The sequence below is a fragment of the Lithobates pipiens genome, unplaced genomic scaffold, assembly GCF_037356315.1.
Source record: "Lithobates pipiens isolate NorthernLeopardFrog02 unplaced genomic scaffold, aLitPip1_a1.2 Scaffold_25, whole genome shotgun sequence".
Lineage (NCBI taxonomy): Eukaryota > Metazoa > Chordata > Amphibia > Anura > Ranidae > Lithobates > Lithobates pipiens.
Window position 1 is genome coordinate 198810632 of NW_027507787.1, and position 25339 is coordinate 198835970.

Below are 25339 nucleotides of genomic sequence, written 5' to 3' on the forward strand. Positions count from 1 at the left end.
AAAGGAAAAATGTACTGAGGTATATGTAGGCTGCCATTGCTGACCTCTTGAAAAAGATAGTTGCCTGGCTGTTAGGCTGGTTCAGAGTCACTGGCCTGGAAGAAATATGTAGATCTGGAGTTCAAAAACCAAATATTGGCCTCTGTATTTACCTTGATACCGCCAATAGGGATGAGCTCGGGCGTGTTCGCATACTCCACGTGCAGAGCCCGCCAGGAAGTTGGCGCGGCGCTGCGCTAATCACAGGCAGCAAGACATTGCCCGATCTCTGCAGCCGCACATCGGGGCAATGTCTCACTGACTGTGATTAGCGCAGCACCGACTTCCTGGCGGGCTCTGCACGTGGAGTATGCGAACACGCCCGAGCTCATCCTTAACCGCAAAGTAAGGGAAAACTCCTAATTGCCTCACTTATTTGGTGTTAGTGACTCTGAGATGGATTATGATGACAGTCAAGCAACCAGCATTTTCAGATGGACAGTACAGTAGAAGCCATGTGTAGATTTACAACATTATTTTTGGATATAAATATCCTGCATCTAATACTGAGGATCTGGGTAGTTGTGGGTTACAGAGCATCACCGTGAACTTTAATTATCGCTGACATTGCTGATTTCTTTGGAATAATTAGTTTGCTGGTTCTTATCCATGGAAATGGCAAATGTTGCTTTCCTGCTAACCTCTTCCTCATTAGCAGCACATGTGAATGGCACCCTTGTCTTTATTCCGTGATGATTGTTGTGTTACACTTTCAGCTGGCATACCGCGTTCAGTATTAAAAGACTGGAGGAAAGTGAAGAAACTCAAGCAGACTGGGGAATCCTTCCTGCAGGACGACTCTTGCTGCGAGATTGGGCCAAATATACAGAAATGCAGAGAATGTCGACTGATCCGCACCAAGAAGGGCGAGGAGTCCACCCACTCTCCGGTTTTCTGCAGATTTTATTACTTCCGAAGGTAATACTGGGACCACTGGATTTGTACTCGTTTTTCAATGTTTGATCCATCTTTATCACTGTTGATTCCATGTTTAAAACCGGTTTTAAGGATATTTTTTCTCCAAATAGTATAGTTGGTGATGGCAGTCGGGGGTGTAAAGATGCTCTTGCCTTTTAAATCCCTTTTACGTAGAACTGTTTATTTTTTGTTTTTGTTTTTTTACTACTTCCCACCCAGCCAATGTGTGTGTGTGTATATATATATATATATATATATATATATATATATATATATATATATATATATATATATATATATATATATATATACACGGCCGGGTGGAAGCTCTCTCCTTCTGACTGGACGTTCAGGAATGTCCTTCAGAAGGAGGGGGATCACATGCGTGTGCCTGCGCATCGGCGTGATCCTGATGTGCTCATTTCACCCGGACACGGCACATCTCGGATCGCCAGGAGGGCTCTGTGATTGGCCCTCCTGATCACATGTTGGCCGTGTCCAATCACAGCCATCATGTGATGCAAACAATAAAAAAATAAAAAACTGAGTCGTGAATAAATACCACCAAAATAAAGCTCTATTTGTGCAAACAAAATGATAAAAATTTCATTTGGGTATAGCTTAGCATGACCGCGCAATTGTCATTGAAAGTGTCCTGTATTGTAGTGGTTAAACTGTGTATAGGGACCTTAGATTGTAAGCTGCTTGAGGACGTGGACTGATATGAATGTGCAATATATATGTAAAGCACCGCATAAATTGACGTCACTATAAATGTAATAAATTAAAAATAAACCCCAGGGCCTCATGCACAAGGGCGCATTAGAGGCGTGCAGGGCTTCCATGCCCATAGACATTCAATGGCAGGCTTCTCTGCCATGGAAAAAAAGCAAGCATTTTATGTTGTTTGCCTCTAATGTGCCCCTGTATATGAGCCCTTGCATAGAACTTGTATTTGCTCGCTTTTGTTTAACAATATCATTGAAAGCATTTAGCTTGACAAGCGCCAAAAAAAAAGCCTATTTCAGAAATTCAGGGTGGATACATCCTGTGTTATCTTAGGAAGCATAATTAACCATCCTAGATCTTTTTTTGGATTACAGAATAATTAGTGTCTGTATTGTAGAGAGGGAGGGTTTCAATAACATGGTTGTAAACCTCAGACATAAAATATGAGCAAAGCATAGCTCTCTATAGTGTGAACTCATCTCTATCCAGAGCACCAAGTCATTTCTGTCCGCTGCCTGGTTCCTCTGCTATAAGCATGGGTCACTTCTGAGGAGTTTTCCTGACACAAAGAGGTGACAGCCTCAGCTCTGTTCCTGTGTGCTGTGTGAAGGGAGGGTGTGTCCTTTTCTTCCAATCGGCTCTCAGAGCTCTCACTGATGCAGCTTCAGCTCTCCACCCCCTGCTTTTCAGAGCTTAGAGATACTAGGTCAATTCCTTGCTTTGAATGGATGTAGGGGAAAGATGGCTATATATAAACAAGTACAATTGCTATAGGAGGATTTGTTTAACCACTACAATACAGGGCACTTTCGCCCCCTTCCTTCCCAGCCTAATTTTCAGCTTTCATCGCTCTCGCACTTTCAATGACAATTGCGCGGTCATGCTACCCTGTACCCAAATGAAATTTTTATCATTTTGTTCGCACAAATAGAGCTTTACTTTGGTGGTATTTATTCACGACTCCGTTTTTTTTTTTAAAAAGCGCAAAAAAAACGGAAATTTGGAAGAAAAAACATTTTCTTTTTTTTTATTTTAAAAGAAATCCAATAAAATCAAATTTTGTCATAAATTTAAGCAAAAATGTATTCTGCTATATGTTTTTGGTAAAAAGAATTCCGTTAAGTGTATAATAATTGGTTTGTGTGATCACGGACATATGTACGCAAATGATCATGTACATGTGTGTGCAGGTGATCACGTACATATGTGTGCAGATAATCATTGGAACATGTGATTTTAGTGGGACATATGTGGGGGACATGTGTTTTTTTTTATTTGGGGACATGTCTTTTTATTATTTGGAGACGTGTGTATTGTGATGACATGTGTGTTTACACTGTGTGGTGATTTGTGTTTACACTAGACTGGTGATCAGTTAGTAAAAAACTGTAAAAACAGCTCATACTCACTGATCACCAGCCGTCTGCAGCGATCTGCTCTCCTCTCCTCAGCGATGACTTCTGTGTGAGGAGAGGAGGAGCCGATTGCCTAGCAACCGGCTGTTTGTTTACATCACATGACGGCCGTGATTGGACACGGCCGTCATGTGATCAGGAGGGCCAATCACAGCCCTCCTGCCGATCCGAGATGCTCAGTGTCCGGGTGACACGAGCACATCGGGATCGCTCCGCTGCGCGGGCGCGCGCGATCCCCCTCCTTCTGAAGGACGTTCCTGAACGTCCTATCAGAAGTAGACTGCTCTCAACCGGCCGTATATGTGCATTGGCCGGGTGGGAAGTAGTTAATCTCTGTGTATCATCTGAGGCAAGGGTGTATGTGTGTGCTCCCACAGATCAGATCTGCGCAGATCCCACTGAGTGCTGGACAGGGACAAGGGAGATACAGAACAGGTGCCCAGGGTTCAGTGCAGTCATGGGCAGGAGAGGGTGCGTGGTAGGCCGCACCCTCTGTGGTCTCCATTTTTCCCTGGCGACCAGTTGTTGATGCTCCTGCTGCATAATCTCCCTTGCAAGTGACTATAGTATAGTATGCTGGGAGGTACTACAGCCGGGTAGGTGTTTCAGCTTAATATTGCAACAAAGGTAAGACATGTGGCAGATGGTGGAGTTTTTAAGGAGCGGGGAGAAGATGAGGGCAGTGGAGGGAGGGGGTTGTATGCAGAGGGAAGAGCTACAATTTGATGCCATTTGGCAGGTATGTGTATGTTGTGGGCATGGTTGAGTTCTTGCACCTATTCTGTGAGAAAAAAAAAGCAGTGTGTAAGAGTTTACAACCACTTTTAAGGAGTGCAGAGACAGCTGTGCAGAGATTACACCACTCGCTCCATAAAGATGTGTGTAGTCAGCTCACAGCAGGACTTATGCTCTTTACCAAAACTCAGACTTTCCAACAGAAAAGGTACGATTGGATTATGTTGCTATAAAATCCAATTGTGTGTGGGCTCTATCGGACTTTTTCCGTCGGAAATCCTGACGGAAAATGTTTGAGAGCTGGATCTAAAAATTTCCGACAACAAAATCCGATCTGACTTTTTTCGGGCGGCTGTAGAGAATTCCGACGGACAAAGTGCCACGCATGCTCAGATTAAATTACGAGACCAAAAATATTGGCTATTGGCCTCTACGTGGTCCCGTCGTACACAACTAAAGTCACCTCGTTCCGAACTATCGGCTTTTCCGACAACTTTGTCCTACCGTGTGTATGCAACACAAGTTTCGGACAAAATCCGTCGGAAAAAAAAATCTGATGGATTTTGTGGTCCGAATGTCTGACCGTGTGTACAGGGCATAAGGCATTGAGAGCAAGTAACTTAATATTTTGCCTTGTTTAATATTCTTACATTATATAGCTTTGTAGAACATCATTTCCTTTGATGCACCATTATCTTTGTAGAAGATCTGGAAGTGTCTGTTTACAGTCTTTAGATATTGCGTGAAGCCATGCATGCAGTCTCCTAAAGCTCACTAGGTTCACATAGACCTTGCATTACCTAAACTTTAAACCCATAGATTTCATTTGTTTCTGTTGTTGCTGGTCTGTAAAATGCCCGCAGTCCAGTACTTAAGTGTCATTACGTTAGAACACTTAAAGACACTAGACAGAGGTTGCTGAAATAAAGCCAATTGCAATGTAAAGTGCATCTGACAATAACCCAAGACCTGATGCATAAGCTGTTTTTAATCTCCATAGAGCAAAGAAAGAAAAAAAACACAAGCTGGTTGCCCTTTAGGTTTGTCCCTGCAGATTTGTATGCATAAGTTAAATGGAGATAACATATTGTATTATGCTTGTCTGCTCTATAAATATTTAAATGTATCTGGTAATATTAAGAAGACTCAAAAGGCACATTTTTATCCTCCTGTTTTTTTTTTATAAATCATGTTCAGATGTTATAAGCCATACAGCGATCCAGTAAGTACATCCAAATGCCAAGGATACTGTGTTCTTTACAGATATTACTGGAGAGCAGATCTTGTTCCCTAACTATGGGCAGATTGAATTCACTTCACAGATCAGGCCAGCATGTCTCTTGTTACTGGAGTGAAAATGGGTTTTATCTGCCTAGAAATGGCTTGTTTAGCTTAAAGGAAAATTGGTCTTCATATTTTTTCCAAACTGCAGCAGTTCTAGAAAAGTACCCAGGCTAACAGTAACAAATATAAAGTGGGACAGAGATGGCTTGGCCATGTACAGTACACACAAGTCCTGAAAAATATCCTAAAAGGAACCTATCAGACATATGGGAGCTGTCAAGCTGATGACTAGCTAGAAGATGTCATGCTTATCCTTGCCTAGTAAGTCAGACCCGGATCACATGTGCAGGAGGCAAGGACGAACATGAGGGGGTCTAAACAGTGCAAACTTAATCAGCCCCTCTCATATTTCTGTTCTGGCTGGTTACTTTTAAAGGTCACTGTGACTTATATTGAAGTCTCTCTGCCCCTGAGTGTCAGCCCTCTACCAAAATACTTACCTTCGGACCCACTCATGAGTTCACTGTGCTCTCCTTTCTTGACGCCATGCAGCCTTTGCACAAAAAAATACCAACTGCATCCAACTCCCTACTATGCTTTTATGCCACACGGCCTGTCAGTCCATTGGCTGGTCCTTATGGCAACTTCCAGCTGTCCAAAGTAGTATTGGCTCCAGCCATAAGAATGATTGGACCTAGTGGTCATACTTACCTTGGTGGATACACCATCCATCCGATGCTGCATCTGTCCCCCAATGCCTCCGCACTGAGGACCAATCGATCGAACATCGCCGACGGCTCGGTTCTTTCAGCTCCCCAAGCAGACAGCTGCTGTCTCTCAGTCAGCAGCTCTCCACTCTGGATTTCTCCTTTAAGGGAGCCAACACAAAAGCTCTTTTTTATTCACTTGTGCTCTTTCAGAACTCTTATAGCTATTGTAATGTCAAATGTCTTTATAGTAAGCCTAGTGCTGTTCTCCATTTGGAGCTTTTTTTGCGGAAAAGAAGTGAAAATTAACTTGTACGAATATGGCCTGTAATCTAACCCTTAGAATTAGGCCGTAATGAGTGACCCACTTGCATTTAATCCCAAAAAAGTCATACTTAATTAGACTCTGCAAATGCCAAACACCAAAAACAAGATCTAAAATCTGCCAAGAGGATACAAGACTTTTTTGGAGTGGAGATCTCGGGGACACCATTCTGTAGGCTCTAATACAGTTTATGTTCTTGTGTGTTACAGGTTATCATTCAGTAAGAACGGGATCGTTCGAATAGATGGATTCTCATCTCCTGACCAGTATGACGAAGAAGCACTGAGCTTATGGACACATGAGAACTATGAAGATGATGATTTAGATCTGAATTCCATAAAGTACATCTTGGGTTACATCGGAGATAAGTTCTGTCAGATGGTGACATCTGAAAAAGCTGCTATGTCCTGGGTGAAAAAAGATGGTACGTCATGGTCTGGAATGCTTTCAGACTAAACTTGACCCATAATTATAGGCCAAGCTTTATTTCTCTGTAGATATATGTGAACTGTGTTCACTAAGGCTACTTTCACACTGGGGCGTTGCGGGCGCTGGCGGTAAAGTGGCGCTTTACCGTCTGTTGTTTTAGCTGCGCTATTCGGCCGCTAGAGGGGCAGTTTTGACCCCCGCTAGCGGCCGAAAAAGCCCTGCACCACTGTTTCCTATGGGAAGGGGTGTGTTAGGAGGGGTAAATACACCACTCCTACAGCGCTTCAAAGATGCGGCTTCCAAGACTTTTTTGACCGTCCTGCAAGCGCATCGCCCTCGGGCTTTCACACTGGAGACACAGCAGCCGCTGTTTCGGGGCACTTTGCAGGCGCTATTTTTAGCGCCTGCAAAGTGCCCCAGTGTGAAAGGGGCCTAAGCAAATCCAATAATTAACCCCTTCACACTTAAGGGTGGAACAAATGTTTGATGCCAAGCATATTTTGCAAATTTGACATGTGTTAGTACATGCAACCATACATATCACAACTACTTTGTGCATCCAGTTGGATTATACCTTGTTTTATTGCAGGACACATTGGGTTTCCATTTGGTGGTAAATGGTAATGGTTATCTCCTGATTTGATTTTATTATCAAAGAATAACTGTCCCCAAAAAAAAGTAAAACATATTTTTTTATTTAATATAGCTGTATATTTCTTGTTACTACCATAACCTACCACCAAAGAACAACTCAAAATTAATTCTCCTGCTCCAGGCAATCACAGCGATAGCTGTGTACAGCCCAGAAACAATAGTGCAAATTTTTGCTTTTATTTTTTTTAATTCTACCTAAAACACACTGACATGAATAAAAAAAACAATCCTGCCCAAAATATACTGACATTGACCCAAACACTAACCCTCTCATTGACCTAGGCCAGTGATGGCGAACCTTGGCACCCCAGATGTTTTGGAACTCATTTTCCCATGATGCTCATGAACTCGGCAGTGTAGCTGAGCATCATGGGAAATGTAGTTAGAAAACATCTGGGGTGCCAAGGTTCGCCATCACTGACCTAGGCCAATCTTTGATCTAGGTACTTTGTCTTTATTTTTTGTTTGTTTGTTGCTGCTGCTGTTTTTTTTACACTGTTGTTTTTCTCTCTCTCTGCAAGGAGAAACATACAATTTATTTTTCCTCTCCATTCACAGAGAGAGAAGCACAGGGGCTATCACAGCTTTCAGGTGACCCGGAAACTGTGAGTTCTGGGTCCCGATCGTTCGTACAGGGCCCGGATCTCCTGCTGAGAATCCAGTTCCTATGCTGGGAGCGCGCTGGTACCTATGCCAACATGCGGCCCCAACGAAACAAGCCCAGTCTAGTAAAGCTACCTTTATGCATACTTGGCGTAAAGTGATTAAATGAGCAGAGATCATGAATAGGGCTTTACTTGGGTTAATAATATGGAGTAAAAAGAATGTCTTAATAAATGTAGTTGGTGAATTGAAAGGTACTATACAAAAACACTGAGCCACATGCATCAAAGTGCCTAAATTGGTCTGTATTTCTATATCAACCAATTCCAATCTCACTTCTTGCCTACAAATATGAAGGGCTTGTTCACACAATGTCTGTCCGCACATGGACAGTGTGAACAGGTCACATAGAAAACCATTTTCTTAACGTGTTATTGGATGCCGGTAATTAACACTTTTTTCTACATTACAACATTCCGCAGAGGTTTTCAGACATCCCCTGTACATTAAGCCTTATCTTTAGGTAAACCTCTAAAATACTTAATTTCCATTCCCACAATCCTAAGTGGGCAGTCCTGCCTAGCACCACACAGCCTTTGCACAGAAATATACTAACCCGATCCCCCTCCTTCCGTGCATTTGCCCTAACTGCCCTAATCCCTCCTATGGGATAATGTGTAGTTATTGTTGGCCTCCAGCCGTCCGGCAAAGTAAGGCTCAACCAATAGGGGTCAGTGGGGCATGTAGGAAGAGGACCCGCCACTTTTCTTGAAAAAAAACGTTGTGCCTCTGAGCAGGGCTGCACAGGAAAGGTTGCAGAAGTGAGAGGAATTTTTCAAGGTAGACTGCACTTAGGGGTTTAAGTGTCTCTTCACCTGGTTCACAGGAATGCGGTACAGGAAACCCTGCGATCCATGCATTTTTTCCACCACCGCATTTAAATGCACTGCCCTTGCAATCCCGTTCCAAAATTGGTGCATGCACGACTTTGGTGGGATGCATTTAGTTTTGAGCCCATTCAAAATGAATGGGATTAAATTGTACCACACTGAATCATCTGTGAATTGAACAGGATTGCAGTCTGTTTTCTGGGCGATTTTGCATGCTGCTCATAGTGTAAAACGAGGCTTACTGCTTAAAAACCTTGTTTCTACGTATAAACCTGCTTGCCTCCAGGACTTTTCCTGAGCCTCTCCCGTCCTGTGGAACTCCCTACCCCAGTCTGTCCAACTGTCTCCTACTCTGTTTGCTTTTAGACGATCCCTTCTCTTCAGAGAGGTCTATCCTGCCCCCACCTAACAACTGTACTTTTATATTCTCCATCATCTCATCCTCCACAGTTATTAACTTTTGTATCACTTGACCCTCCCTCCTAGATTGTAAGCTCTAATGAGCAGGGCCCTCTGATCCCTCCTGTATTAGATTGTATTGTAACTGCACTGTTTGCCCTTACTGCACAAACTGTGGGCACTATATAAATCCTGTATAATAATAATTTATGTGCACAGCGGACCATAATTCATTACATATGCAGACTGCAACGATTCTTACAGTGCAAGTGTATTCTTTGACTTGCTACTTCTCACATAGCAAGTCTGAGTCACGTCAAAGATAGAGATGAAGTCATTGCTGATTTAAAGCTTCAGGGGCAACCAACCCCACTATTGCTTCATCATGGCTGACTGATGAAGCATGGGAGGAAAATCTTCTCAGATCTTGACATGGTAAGGAGAAGTGGCCACCTAAATCTCCTTTTTTTTTTTTTCATTTTTGCATGATCCTTGGGGATTATTGGAGACTGTCAGGTCCCATAAGTAACGAAACTGCTAAATATGCAGACACTTTATGGTGCCTGTAGGTACCTGTTAAACTTGCCATTTTCTGCTTCTCTGTACAGCCCCTGAAAGTCTAGGCACGAACTTGAGCTAAAGTCATCACTAAGCCAAGCCTTTACCATTTACCAGATCGGTGCCAGAGCCTCTACTATTAACAATTGTGAAATGACAAGAGTGGGGTTTAGTCCCAGCTTGGCCATACGTAGTGGCCTGGAATGCATGAGGGGACTCGTAGGGATTGGTGTGAAGGCAAAGGTACCCTTCAGTAGTAGTATCTTAGATCCGTTCTTCTTGGCAAAAAAAAAAAAAAAAGAGTGAAAAGATGCATACTGCCAAAGGCCTTTTACCCAAGGTCACCCACCAGAAGAATGTACCCCCCTTCCTTTAATCAAACATTTATGCAGCTCAGATTTTCATATTTATTTAAATTGCTCTTTATTTCAGTGAAAATAGCCTGGAAGAGAGCCGTGCGGGGTGTGCGCGAGATGTGCGATGCCTGTGAAGCCACCTTGTTTAACATCCACTGGGTCTGCCAGAAATGTGGATTTGTGGTCTGTCTGGATTGTTACAAAGCGAAGGAACGGAAAAGTTCTCGAGGTTAGTATGCATGAAGCACTCTATTCTGTGCCGTGTTTACCCTGCCTTCCCCCAGAAATGCTTAGCCAGCAGTCATGTTCTAGCTGGTGAATTGCTATTTCTGTGCTGGAGAAACTCCCCTTCAGTTATTACAGGCAGTATTTCATAACTTCCCTTTCAGTCTATGCACAGCTCGTTCTCAGGTGGAGCTCTCCTGTTTCATGCTAATGCCAAATTAAGATTGAAGTGTGTACATATTTAGCAGGGTTCGCTTCAGGAGGACAGGGGGGAGAGCTCTGCTATACTCCACAGTTATCAATGCCATCATTTAAAACTTCTTCCTCCAAATAGCATGACACTGCTACCCTATAAAGAATACAGTGTATGCGTGGTTTGGGACAGTGCCCAATTGCAGTATAAGAAGGCTCACAGCACATTCATCCTGATCACAAGCTGCAACTCAGACTGAAATGTTAATTGCATAAAGAGGCATCCTGAATAATGCAATATGTATTAATATTTCCATACTGTGACATAACCATATGTACTATGCATAAATGGACTTATTGTTCCTTTAAAATGCTCATTGTACATAACTGTCCATTAGCTGAATAGGAACGGTATGCCACGATACTGAACTATAGGGCAGGGATATGCGATTAGCGGACCTCCAGCTGTTGCAAAACTACAAGTCCCATCATGCCTCTTCCTCTGAGTGTCATGCTTGTGGCTGTCAGTCTTACTATGCCTCATGGGACTTGTAGTTCTGCAACAGCTGGAGGTCCGCTAATTGCATATCCCTGCTATAGAGCTTATTAGTCTTTCACTAAAAACACTACACATTTGCTGCAACTAACCAATAATGTGTAAAGCCGCATCATTACCCTTGCACACAATGTTATAATATTATTTGTAAGCAATATTGGCTGTTATTTTTGTACCCCGTCTGTTCTGCAAACCCTTCTAACCTCAAAAGTGACCTCACAGCCTAATTTAATAAAAGCAGAATAAATAAATGGTATATAGGGATCAGCATATTTTACAAATCAATCACTTTGCTTGTTGATGGGGGTAGGAGAAATTTAATCAGATTAAAACATAAATCCATACTATGGTAAGGAGAATTGATTTTATCTCCATAAATTTAATGACCCATGAATTCTGTCAGAGCGACACTAACAAATGGTTAAAGAGCATCCTCTGCTCAGACCAACAGTTTAAATTACCTGCCAAAACTGGGATGATTTAGTGATAACATCACAGCACAGCATGTCAACTTCATAACCTTGAAAGGGTGTTAATTGACCCGTGGTTGTCTTCAAGAAAAGGATGTGTTTTTTTTTTTTCTTTTTGGCTTCTGATATTTAACCCTTAATAGTAACCAATACTTGTTTTTATTGCTTTTATTAATTGAAATGTGTGGGATTTTTTTTTTTCGTAGATAAGGAACTGTACACTTGGCTGAAATGTGTAAAGGGCCAACCTCATGATTACAAGCACCTAATGCCCACGCAGATTATTCCAAGCTCAGGTAAGACTTTTTGAACATGTAATATACCTTGCGTGGGATGTGAGTGGGACCACCATTTTATTGAAACTCAAGGTTTTTTTTTTTTTTTTTTTTTTTTTTTTTAAAGGATTTTTGATATCTTGCTCGATGCAGTAGAACACAATCTAGATCAGATGCTGTGCAGAAGCTTAGCGATTTCTCTTATGCCTGGCTCGGGTAGCTAGATGTGGACACTTAAACTGACACTCTAAAGCCCCATACACACTATCAGATTTTTTTGCTGATTTTTGTCTTCAGATTTACCAAAACCATATAATATAAGGTCAGACCTTAGGAGTTTCAATGTGTATGCAATCAGGCAGGCCCTTGCACTACATGGTTTTGGTAAATCTGAAGACGAACATCAGCAGAAAATATGATGGTGTGTATGGGGCTTTAGACTTTTAGTAGACGGGCTTCAATACAGCTATAAGCATTTTAAGATGCCCTTCAGTTAGAAAATTGCAGTTGAAGCAGCACCTAATCTGTGCAGTCTGTACAACAGTCACAGTATACCTGTAGTTTACATTTATTTTTAAAAAGCTTGAATTCCAACTGGAACTGGTTGTCCTAATAGCCTGGTGGTATTGGCCATCTTTCAAAGACTGTAAATGAAAATTTTCTAAATATCGTACTTCTTTGTTTTAGTTCTGACTGACCTTCTAGAAGCCATGCACAACCTCCGAGACAAATTTGGGATTAAGTCACACTGTCAGTGCGCCATTAAACAGAATTCACAGGTTGGCAAGCTACCTACACTGAATGGTGTATCACAGGTGAGACTGTAACAGAAAATACCGAACGTGCGTGCCTATGGACAATTTCTGAGATTTTTTTTATCTTGCTTAGTGTAGGAAATGGTTAAAACCTCCCTTTAGTTTTTTCCTGCTCTCTCGGATTTAGTTGGGGAGATTTACCTGTGGACAGTAAGTGAGGGATAACCTCCCAAGAGGAATAAAAGCATCAATTCAAACGTGTGTTTAGAGTAGGGAAAACTAGAGACCTTGGCAGATTTTTTATTGTCCATGCAGAGATTTTCCCTCACCTCCTGCATTGTCATCAGGTAAGGGAAACCTGACCATTGAGGTCCAACCAATTCTCAGAGCGGTTCTGCGTCTTTTCCACTCTATCTAAGAAGAAAAAAAATAGACAGTGCTGGTTGGATTTCTTCTTTAACCGATCGCATAAATTCAGTCTTAATAGCAGTGATATTAAACAAAATGTCTCAAAGCTGTAGGACTCGTTTTTAAAGTTTTTCCTTAAGGCCTCCTGCACACAGGAGTAAAAAAAAGCCACTTTTTTTTTTTTTTTTTTTTTTTAACTGATGTGAAATGGGATGCATTAGTACATATTAGTAATACAGCTATGAGTACAGAGCCGTAAAACAAAACTAGAAAACTTTACATTTGAGTGTAGTAATTTACACACATACGTGTGATTACGCATGTTTATACAAGTATAAATGAGTATATTTACAACACCATCAATGAAGAATTTTTTACTCGTCTATATGCTCTGCACCTTTATATGTCTTTACAAAACATTTATGTTTTAGCTCAGTGCTCATTTGTCACATTTCTGAACTTGATCATTTAAGCTGTTAAGAATATATTGCTTCTGATTTACACATTATTCCTACTTTTTTGCGGATATTTGACTTTTAGGGCACTTTTTACAATGAGGCGTGGGCGTAGTTTTAGAAGCAGTTTTCGGCCACTAGCGGAGGTAAAAAGTACCCTGCTAGAGGCCAAAAAGGGTTAAAAGCACCGCTGCCAATTGATTTCAATAGGCAGGGGTGCTTTAGGAGTGATGTATACACCACTCCTAAAGTGACTCAAAGATGCTGCTTGCAGGAATTTTTTTTTTTTTTAGCTTCCTGCCAATGCACCGCTCCAGTGTGAAAGTCTGAGTGCTTTACAGGCACTTTGAAGGTGCTATTTGTAGAGCTACATCACCTATAAAGCGCCTCAGTGTGAAAGTAGCCTTGAGGCCTCATTTGCATGGGTGCTGAGGCCTGTAGTCTGTAAATAGTGCCTTGTGTTTATGCGGCTTGAGTCAACATGTAGTCCATTCAAGTCTATGGGGAAGCAGCGGCTACACAACCGCACTGTCCCCATCCAGGGCTCACCTGCCCACCTGTCAAATTGGGATCAATGGCTTTGTCCGTGCAGGCACCATGTCTCCATAGCTTGAATGGGCTGTGTCTGCCCACAGCACCCGGCAGCTCTATACTATTCATGGACTATGGGCCTCAGCGTCCATGTGAATGAGAAAAACGTAAAATCGCCAGAAAAGGTAGGAAGAATGTGTAAACCTGAACCAATACAGCTTGACAGCTTAAAATAAGATCCAGAGCTACAGAAATGCTAAATTGTGTTAATTTTATGACAAATTTACCACCTCCACATGATCGGTTTTCTTAGTGTTACTAAAACCAAGACCCTGCATTCACTATATCTGGTCCCACACAGTACACAGAACATGGAAACGCAATCATTTTAGTAAATATAGACTGATAAATACCTTTTTCTCATCAGCCGCATATAGCAGTCTTGTGTCTGGTTAAAGCTTGTAGGAGGAGTTTTCATACTGTACTGCTGTCCTATCAGGATGCAGGACCCCTGACCCTCTGTCTAGACAGCGTTGATTGGCCCTGTGCTGAACACATGCATCCTCCCAAACTGCCTAGCAATATGCACCAAACTGACCATGTGCAGACTCACTCCAGTAATTGTCTTATCGAGACATGTTTTGGAGACCATGCAAAGAAGGGGTGGATCTGTGCATGCGTGATCGAAACAGCCTTTTTACACAATGCAGAGGATTTACCCCTTAGGTTTCACAGTGAGTATAACACACATCCTTTTACTGCACATATACACTTTAAAGCCAAACTACAGCTATGATAAAGCAGTTCTCATGTCTATTGACTCTTCTGATGTTCTGTAATGTTAGCCATGTTTGTAAATCTGTCTGTAAACCACTATGTAATATAATAACGCTGTATAAATATAGGTGTTGGGAGACCAAGAGCCACACCAAAGATTTAGGATTCCAAGAGTATTTATTTTGTCCTGTTCAAAAACAGGCCTACGCATTTTAAGGGCAATACGGTTGCTCCCTTTTATCTTATAGGTGTGTTTGAGCTGGTTGTGTAGGAGACCATCATTCTACTTTACAGTATGGACTTCTCTTTACACAGAGGAACCAAACCAATTTTTATGCCGAGCATCCCATCTGCACTTTTAATGTGTGTATATAAGATGTCAGAACCAGATTTGGCTTTTCAGTCTTGTCAGTCATGTCTATTATACATAACTAGGCAAACGTTGATTTGTATTCCCAGAATGACCTTACTCTGTGTGTGAGTCCTATCTCCGAGCTACAAAAATCGTTCTGCCTTATGTATGAATGGAGATCTGTGGGAAAATATCCTCAGTCATTTTCTTTGATCGGTTTTCCAACCTAGAATGTAAAAATGTCACTTTCTATAATTAATCTTTGGCTATTGCCAAGAGGAATTGGTCTACAAAACGGTTTTCATTAAAAAAAATAAAAAATAAAAATGTTGTTGACCATTCAAGGGGGAGCTGTGTCTGACATGAATTTTGGTCAATCTTTTAGGTACTGCAGAACGTTCTCAATCACAGCAACAAGATATCGCTCAGCTTGCCTGAGTCGCAGCTGCAGAATTCTCCTCAAAAGCCAGAAACCAACGGTAATGTGAGCCCCGGCAGTGACAGCAGCACGGATAGTAAGATGGCATCCCCAGAATCCCATTCCTCACTGCATTGGCTAGCAGACCTGGCTGAACAGAAGGCCAGAGAAGAAAAGAAGGGTAAGTCTCTATCTAAATAGTGATGACTCAGAAATGAAGATTATACTGGCAATTCTCCATTGCCACTGGCACAATCACAGCAGTTGGTGCTGGAAATCCATTCCTCACTGGTCGGTTCTTGCTGGTTCATCCAGTGGGGGGGGAAGGACACCATAGGAGAAGGTGAGCAGGTTTAGCCCCTCTTCATGTTTGAAATAAAAAGAGGACAAATGGTGCTGAGGTAGTTCATAGAGTGGAAGGGGGGGGCACTTTGGCGTTTTTGCCTTGGGGGTGCTAAACAACTTGTCCCAACACTTGTTAAAGGAACACTGTTAAAAGAATATGGGATTTCCATTGCTAGTCATCCCTCCTTATCCAAGTAGTTTGAGTTACTGATTTGCAAAAAGCATGCTGCAAACCATCGCAGAGAAGTCCTAAATCTGTTTATTCACTGATAGAATTAATGACTCAGAACGTAATTAATTTATTAGATCCGAATAACAGTCAGGTAACTAGCATTTTCAGGAGGAGTTGTGCACATTTTCAGAAGTTGGCAGACAATATGTGAAATCAGGCAGGGTAGCAGATGTTCTCTGTCCCCTGACATGTCCGTTTTGGAAAAAGCAAGGCTACATAAGGGGACACCTATAGAAAGGTCAAACCAAGGCTTGCACAGTGACAATATCGTTATTCAGATTCACGAGTAAACCCTATTACTGGTTCTCTTTAATGACCACAGTATAGCTGTTGTCTCTCACTTATGGTACTTTACTACCTCCAACTTGTTTTCTATTGTTTTTGCAGAGAATAAAGAGTGTCCAGTGGGAAAACATATCAAGGAAGAACAAGATGGTAACGATGGTGTAAACTGCAAATCCTTACCGCCCACCACTCAGAACAGCGAGCCAGGATCAACCCTGAGAGACCTCCTGACCACCACTGCTGGAAAACTGCGTCTGGGATCCACTGATGCTGGCATCGCCTTTGCGCCTGTTTATTCAGTAGGAAATCCAGTGAGTGAAAGCCATGCCATTCTTTGTAAAGTATGCACATCTCTATGGTTTGTTTTACATTTAGGCTACTTTCACGCAGGCGCTACATCGTTAAAAATAGTGCCTGCATAGCACCTGTAAAGAGCCTCTCCTGTCTCCAGTGTGAAAGCCTGAGTGCTTTCACACTGGAGCGGTGCGCTTGCAAGACAGTAAAGTCCTGCAAGCAGCAGCATCTTTGCAGTGCTATAGCAGTGTATACACCGCTCCTAAAGCGCCCACTGCCCATTGAAATCAATGGGGCAGCACTGCCAAATTGCCGGCAAAGTGCCGCTGCAGCGGCGCTTTGCGGGCGGGTTTAACCCTTTTTTTGGCCGTTAGCAGGGAATAGCTTGCCTCAGTTTGAAAGTAGCCTTATAAACAAAAAAAAAAAAAGCAAACCAGACTAATCTGACTTGTGTGGGCTGTTTGATGTTGTGGAAATCACTGGAAGGTAAATAATTCAACAAGGAGAAACGAAGCCTCTTGGCAAACAGTTCTCACATATAAGCTTCTGCCAAAGACAACTAAAGACTAGGAACGCAGAAGCAAACAAACTTGTTTTTTCGTGATGATATGCAAGTGTGGTATTTAACATTTAATAGACATAGAGCGGTAAAGTCGGGAGCTCTCCAAAAATTCCCAAACTGAGTTAGTCTATTTAATCTACCCATCCCTCCCAAAGTGTGGCTGATTTATGGGAACTTGACTATTGAAGAAACAAGGCCGTAAAAATTCATTAGTTTTCCACATTTTGGCTGCTGTTTAGAAGCTTGCTTTTTTTTGTTTTGGACTTTGTTGTAAAGGATGCCAGTACTGACAAAGTTTTAAGGTTGTCATTGCAAACATCTTCTGAAAATTCGGGTTCCCTGGAAATGATGCTGACCCAGAGGCTTCAGTACTCTCTAATTTTTCCCTACTTTACCCACAGCTGAAAAACCTTTGACTGTACACCCACTTAAAGCCCATCATTATCCCTTGCAGTGGGGCTGCCGGGGTTAACTGCTCCCTTTGTCTAGGACAGTGTTTCTCCATTCTCTATTCTAAAATGTAAGAAACTAAACTAATAGTTTTACACAATGCAGCAAAATCCAGACACTCAATGTTAGGGGTGAGATATTCTTCCAAAGCAAATACACCTTTGCATATTGGTACTCTCTAGTATGCCACATATTATACAATTTTCTCATTCAATTTCCTTTACAGTTATTTTTTAACAATGTAATGCAAGAGCCTGCATGGTTGCATGCAAATTGAAAGTATTTTTTGTTGACCTCATATGGCTTTGGAAATATAAAGAACAAGAGAGCGCACGCCAGCCCTAGTGTGTTATTGTTTAATTATAAAGTTTGATGTGTAAAATACGAGGGTTGCACTCACTGACATCTGATGTTAAACAGCTTTGACAACTCCATAGTGACCTCCTCTCCTGGTCTGTAAGGATCAGTTGGCTCACTGAGACTTGCAGTGTGGTAAAGGGTAACGGCAAGCACAAGCCGCCTACTACCTAGTATCACACGCCGCTCAGGACGCTTGCACGGACCAGCCGGCGCTTGTGTGACGTCACTCGTGGCTGGGGGAGGGGATGCACAATGATACAGCTGACTCCTCTCGTATGCTTAGTGCAGCTGCTTAGTGTAACATGTTTCGGAGGCGTGGCCTCCTTCAGGTAACCCTGAAAGGTTCTTTAGGTAACCTTGAAAGGTTACCTGAAGAAGGAGGCCACTTCTCCGAAACATGTTGTCCTAAGCAGCTGCACGAAGCATACGAGAGGAGTCAGCCATATCACTGTGCATCCCCTCCACGGCTGGTCCATGCAAGTGTCTTGAGCAGCGTGTGACACTAGGTAGTAGGCGGCTTGTGCTTACTGTTGCCCTTTACCACGCCGCAAGTCTCAGTGCGCCAACTGATCCTTACAGACCAGGAGAGGTCACTATGGAGTTGTCAATGCTGTTTAACATCGGATGTCAGTGAGTGCAACCCTCGCATTTTACACATTGGACTTTATAATGAAACAGTAACACACTAGGGCTGGCATGCCCTCTCTCTTGTTCTATATATTTTTAGATTTATGTCTGCCGCCCAGTGGACTTGTGGGAGAGTTGCAACACCCTGAGCGGATCAAATGCATTTAGACTGTTTACTGTTGAAATATGGTTTCGGAAAAGCTAAAGGAAAATTGTATAATGTATGGCCATCCTTAGTCACCACCTGACGACACGCAGTTTGCTATCTCTTATTTGTAAATTCCTTTTAATGTAGTTGCTTCCTGTGGAATGTATGCGTAATCCTAACAATCGTGGTCTGTCTATTTTCTTCTAAATACAGAGTGGTAAAGGTGGAAGGTCCATGCCAAACATCTTGGATGACATCATTGCCTCAGTGGTTGAAAACAAGATTCCTGCCACAAGGCCACCTAAACTCAGCATAAAAACCGAGCCAAAGGAGGAAATTCCCGAGAGCCGCAAGCTGTCTCATGATGAGAATGCAAGGACTTACAGTGATATCCCACATTCTTGGATTTGTGAACGGCACATTCTATGGTTAAAGGATCATAAACATAACTACAACTGGAAGCTCTTCAGAGAGTGCTGGAAACAGGGCAAGGTTAGTATGGGATGTCTGGGTGATAAATCTGGCCGGACATATGATTTGTATTTTAAGCACCTTGTGTCGGTTATGTACTACGAGAAGGAATGTCTGCCTGTTTACAGCTTAATATAGAGCTCTGTAAATATCCTATTATGAGCTCAGGAAATCGGAATAGTAACTCTAATGAATTGATTGTCTCATCTAGCACTGTAGCTTTCTGCAGCATTCTCATGCCATTCTTTCAGGTTTTGCCAGCCATTGTCCCTATGAACTTTCCATCAGCTTGCAGATATTTGGGGCTTGTGTATGATGCAATTTTGACTATGCAGTCACAGGATGTATTGGCATCTTCACTGGTGCACAGGTTAATATGTGTCCCCCGTGGGGTATACATTTATTTAAGTTATACTTTTATCTGGCTTCTTGGTGGTTCTTGTTCATGTTGTTTGAAACTTAGATGAATCAGATTGATATTTGACCTTTGATCCAAGCTCTGATAGATGGTGGCATTACATGTGATCCAGATTCCAGGCTAGGGTTGTCTTCCTCACCTATCTTTGCTATCTAATGAGTTGGTGACCTAGTACAAAGCATACAGCCAGTAAACTCTGAGTACCAAGCTCCTACCTGTGTAATTGTCCCAGGTCTTCATTTGGTAGTAAGGCCAAGTAGAAATTAGCATTGTAGGATCTGTATTTCTGTCCTTTATGTAATAAAGTATGTTGCATATGCATCTTCTGAGCTGGATAACTTTGTGACAAGGGAACGGTATTTCCACTTCTAACAGGAATAATATCAGCGTGGTAAAAAAAAAAAAAACTGTCATCGCCTTTATATAAAATAATCATGTTTCATCCAGTTGACGCACCTTGTGACGACGGCTCTCATGTTATCTTGTCCTGTTTCGTATTATGCTGCAGAATCATTTATTCGATTTTCCAGACAGAGCTAATTTTCAAACTGTCCAATTGTTACGTTTCCAGTTTTAAGAGTATTGAACTGTGCATTGGTACTTTGTCTGAAGCTGTAGCTGCATATGTAGTTGGATTACAAATAACATATTGCTGCGTTATCAACCACTTTGACTGGCATATACGTGTCGCTGTCTTGTTCTGGCACATGCTCACAGTCAACTACCGACGATCAGCAGCCAGTAGGATGGGCTCCCAATGATGTCATAAATGTGCAGCTGATGCATGCCAAATGATTGGGGGCCCCTTTTACCAGTGGTACAAAGGGTACACTGGTACAAAGGGCCCCCTATCATTTGGCATGCATCAGCTGCACATTTATGACATCATTGGGAGCCCATCCTACTGGCTGCTGATCGGCGGTAGTTGACTGTGAGCATGCGCCAGAACAAGACAGCGACACGTATATGCCAATCATAAAGTGGTTGAAGGGGCGGTCGCACCGCCCCTTTTAAAGTGCCAGTTTCCACCGGCATAAAAGGGTTGAATATTTTGTAGATATGTTTGGCCTATCTAGGGTCAAATTTCTTTTTTGGGCTAAGTGCTTGAGGCAGAAGTGCAGGGAGTGTTCAGTAAATTCAGATGTGGGTGTCCACAGGCCGCTACTGTGATTGGTCATATGATGACTATCTTAGGATGATCATTAAATGAGATTTGCGTGTAGGGGAATATCGTGGTCAGTATCGTATCACTCCACTATTAAAGTGTAACTAAAGGCAACACTTTTTTTTTTTTTTTTTTTTATTGAATAGATTAAGCCCCATCAGTTTATTTTTACCACCTGTGCCCAGTGGGGAGATTTCCCTTTACTTCCTGTCCCATAGCCAAAACAGGAAGTGAGAGGGAATCCCAGTGTGATATGGGGTCACCAGAACTAGTGTCCCCTTTAGAAGATTTCCCCTCTATTTGTGTTCTGATGTCAAACCACAATTTGTGATTTTCTTTTTCGATGATGATGGTTAACGGGACAAATAGAGGGGGAGAATCTTCCTAAAATCAAAGTATTGAAGTTAAAGTGATCCTATCCACACGGGGCCACTTCTACCCATCAGCCCACCTGTAAAGGAAGCCTGAATTTACTTGTTTCTGGCAGCCCATGTATTGAAAATTTGCCACATCTGTTTTCCCCAACTTAAAAAGTATTTGCCCATCAGATGAGTTGAGCATTTGTTCTCCCTGCCAGCGCTTGCATCCTGTTTTGATGTATGAGCCAGCAGGAGGAACCACAGAGGTCAATGGGGAGTTATGTGTTCTACACATCAGGTAGTAAAGATTCCTTGTGGCAGTTGGGGAACTAAGAAAAGCTGCAGATTTTAAGTACACTGCCAGAAAGGTAAGTATATTCATATTTTTTTGTTGTGTTTTTTTTTTTTTATTTATATTCTATACAGGTGCCTTTATTATGTAAATGAGACCCTTTAAGTGGGTTAGCACAACCACTGGGAAACGAAAGCACATAGATTTTTTTTTTTTTTTTTTTTATAAAATGTCGTCATAGTTGGATTCTGATCTTTGCAAAGATTTGACTATTTGTACGCTATAAATTGATTTTGTAGGGAAGTGAAAGTAACTGTTGGTTCCCTCTTAGGCTCTCCTGGCCTCTCCCTCCAGTTGAGTGCCCCCACAACGTCTCCATTCAGACACAAAGCACCAGTTCAGCCTCTCCCCCTCTCCCGATTGGCTAGCCGTCTTGACAGCAGCGGAAGCCAATGGTGCTGCTCCTGTGTCTCAGCCAATCAGGAGGGAGAGTCCAGGATATCAAAGGCACTCGTGGACATTGCTGGGTAGAGATGGGGCTCTGGTAAGAGGAGGGCAGAGGGGGTCTGCTGCACACAGAAGGCTTTTCATTTTAATGCATAGAATGCATTAAGATATAAAACCTTCTGCCTTCACAATTATTTTACTTTTTATGAACTCATTCAACCTATGTTGTTTTCTTAGATACTGGAATTATTGTGCTTGGCAATATTCACAGGAAGCTAATATTTGTATAGCGATTTTATTTTATTTTTTTCTTTCTAGAACCTTGGTAGGTAATATTTCATGCTTCAAACTTAGTGATGTTTCATTTTAAAGAGGAAGTAAACTCTCCCACTCTGATGCTTCTTTTCATTTAGTCCATTATAATAAGTAATTATCAAACTATAGCCACTGTAATCCAGCCCAAATGGCATATTACTGTTTAAAGAAACTTAAAAAAAACTTGTTTCCAGGGGTTAGGCAGCGCCATCTTAAGTATTGTTTTCTGAGTCCACGGTGGAGTATATTTCCGCCCTTACATTGAGCACTTCCTGTACTGTTAACTAAGCCTCTTTCTCAAGCCAATGTTTCTATGGCAACCCTGCTTCCCTGTTCATAGGTGACTTGTTTTATTTCATAGTATTTACTTGTGCCTATTGTCTGTTTGCCTTTGTCAGTCTTATCAGCTTCAACTGATAAGACTGCTGTAATGGCCAGGTTTACACTGCATGTCATGTCACATGGTGTGTAGGAGGAAGCTCTGAATGATTCTGCAGCCTCCTGGGATATCAGTGCTGTGCTGTAGAAGATCCTGATAACAGATAGACAAGTACATAGAGAGTGTGCCGTAAATCAGGGGAGATCTGGGCATGCTCAGTGACATCATTCTACAGAACAAAAAGGATTACAACAATACTGAGCAAGTAAGGAGATATCTACAAGCAGTGTTCATTAGGGTTTTTTATGCTGATTTACAGGGGACAAAGTTGTGGGGGAGAGTTTACAACCACTTTAAAGTGGTAGTAAAGTAATGTTTTTAGACTGCTGAAAGGTAGGTTTTTTTTTTGACAGCAAAGACTCTTAAGTCATAATTACTTCTCTTTGCCTGTCAATGTTTGTGTACATAACGTGCAGTTCAAGGTACAGTCTCAGCACAGTTTTGTGCAGAGGCAATGTATCTGTGGTTTGCAGAAGCATCCACGATGGAGGAGAGCACTGACGTTGTAGCGCTTGCAGGGAACACTTGCAAGGTAAGTGTGCCACAATGACCTGATATGCTGTGTCTACTACCACATTATTGAAAACAGCTCCTGGAGGTCCAAAATTGTTCTGTAGTAGTAGCAGTTTATCTACTTTAACCCTAATGAGTTAGTTAAAAGGATATAAGCAGTGGGTAACAGATATCTTTTGTGTTCTATTCAATGCCATGATATCAGATCCTTTTTTTTTTTCTTTTTTTTTTTTTTAAATCGACCTAAAGTTCACTGTGAGCATGCACACGTTTTATTGTGGAAGAGGCATTCAATGTCTACTTCAATAGAAAAAACATATCTACGTGCTCACCGCAATACCCAAGCTGTAAACTGAGCTGTGCAAGTGCTTAAATAGGTCAGGCGATCCGCTGTGTGCTGGGATGGCTGGCTCGTCATCCCGCACCGACCAATGAAGATGGCCCAAACCTGGCACTTATGAGAAGATGCCAGTGCCATTAAGAGGGAGCATTTTAGTTCTGCTTTAACTTTTGTCTCGTCAACCTTAAGAGTGTTTAATTTGCCAGTTTTGTGACAGCGGTGTCCCTTTAATGGGTATAGTCAAATTAATATTCCCTAATCAGAATTGGCGCGGTCTTAGAACAGTAAGGGCCAGTTCACACCTAAATTTCACAGGAACACTGCCCTCGTTCCTGTACAAATGGGCTGAAGTTGCACTGGCTTGCCAAAAATGTAATGCGCTACTTTTCAAAAACGCACTGTACCAAATCGCATGGTACTTGCATATTGTAAGCTCATAAATGGGGATGGTTGTCAGTTCCAGTAATGTCTTTAAAGTGGTTGTAAACCCCATATTTAGGGTGGGACATATGACATGTTCCAGTTCCTGACACCTCTTTCCCTGATCCCAATTCCCTGTGACAGTGGGTGGGGATTCTTCTCCCCGCACCTGCTGTCACTGTTTTAAATGAGTTTCCTGTGAATGAATGAACTACAGGTACCATCATCCACTACGGTAGACGACTTGTAGTTCAGAATGAACTGTCAAGGCACCAAAGGGCTTTGATAAAGGCTACCTTGCCAAAACATGTTGGTATAAAGCCTGTACCCTTGCATCCATGTAAGAAATAAATTACTTTTACTCAAGAGCATCTGAGTTGCCAGCCTTCCTGATTCAAGAATTATACCTGTGGGGCCTGAACGCCCTGGCTAGAGCACCGGATCACAGTTTGTGGACCCTTATATTGGCAGAGGAGCTGGGGTAACACTTGTTTGTCAGGGCACCGATGTGTGCCTTTGTAGTTTATTTACAAGCCCTGCAGCTTTAAAACTAACAGCCTGTATGGGAGATATGGGCTGAAAGCTGCAGGGCTTGTCTGCAGAAGCCTGATATTGCACCCATGATCTACTGATCGCGACTGAAATGCTTTTCAGGCTCCTGCAAGAAAAAATTATGTGCTTTTTTTTTTTTTTCTGCATTTATCATTTTTTTCTATAAAGATGAATGTATCCTTTAACCACTTGCCGACCGCCGCACGACGATATATGTCGACAGAATGGCACGGGCAGGCATATGGGCGTATATATACGTCCCTGCCTTCCCGCGGGTGGGGGGCCCGATCGGGCCCCCCCACGGTGCCTGCGGCGGTCGGTATTCGTTCGGGAGCGATCCGGGATGAGGGGGCGGCCATTCATTCATGGCCACCCCCTCGCGATCGCTCCCGACGAATAGAAATGCTCCGTGACATCACTTCCTCTCCTGTAATGTAAACACAGGAGAGGAAGTGATGTAATCTCTCCTCCGTGTCGGTATTTTTCGTTCCGACACCGAGGAGAGAGGATCGGTGAGTTGCACCAACACGACACTACACAGTAGAACATGCCAGGCACACTCACACCCCCCCGATCATCCCCCCAATTACCCCTGCCCCCCAGTCACAGTGACACCAATGTCATTTATTTATTTATTTATTTTTTTTGCATTGGTGTCATTTGTGACTGTAATAACTGTTAGGGCAGTTAGGGTTAGCCCCCTTTAGTTCTAATGTACCCCCCTAACCCCCCCAATAAAGGTTTAACCCCGTGATCACCCCCCGTCGCCAGTGTCACTAAGGCTGGGTTCACATTGCAGCGGTTTATGAGAACGAATGTGATTCGCACTGCAGTGCAAATCACATCCGAT

General features: G+C 42.4%; 1 protein-coding gene across 2 annotated transcripts in view; it reads left to right on the plus strand.

Annotated features, from left to right (window-relative positions):
• Positions 1-25339, plus strand: part of JMJD1C (jumonji domain containing 1C) — a 443208-nt gene that overhangs the window by 395324 nt on the left and 22545 nt on the right. For both annotated transcript variants that reach the window (XM_077455417.1, XM_077455418.1), the window contains 8 exons: positions 756-957; positions 6362-6576; positions 10118-10270; positions 11691-11780; positions 12447-12574; positions 15423-15636; positions 16420-16628; positions 18972-19250. In XM_077455417.1, the coding sequence (XP_077311543.1) occupies positions 756-957; positions 6362-6576; positions 10118-10270; positions 11691-11780; positions 12447-12574; positions 15423-15636; positions 16420-16628; positions 18972-19250 (1490 nt within the window). The remainder of the gene's footprint in view (positions 1-755; positions 958-6361; positions 6577-10117; positions 10271-11690; positions 11781-12446; positions 12575-15422; positions 15637-16419; positions 16629-18971; positions 19251-25339) is intronic.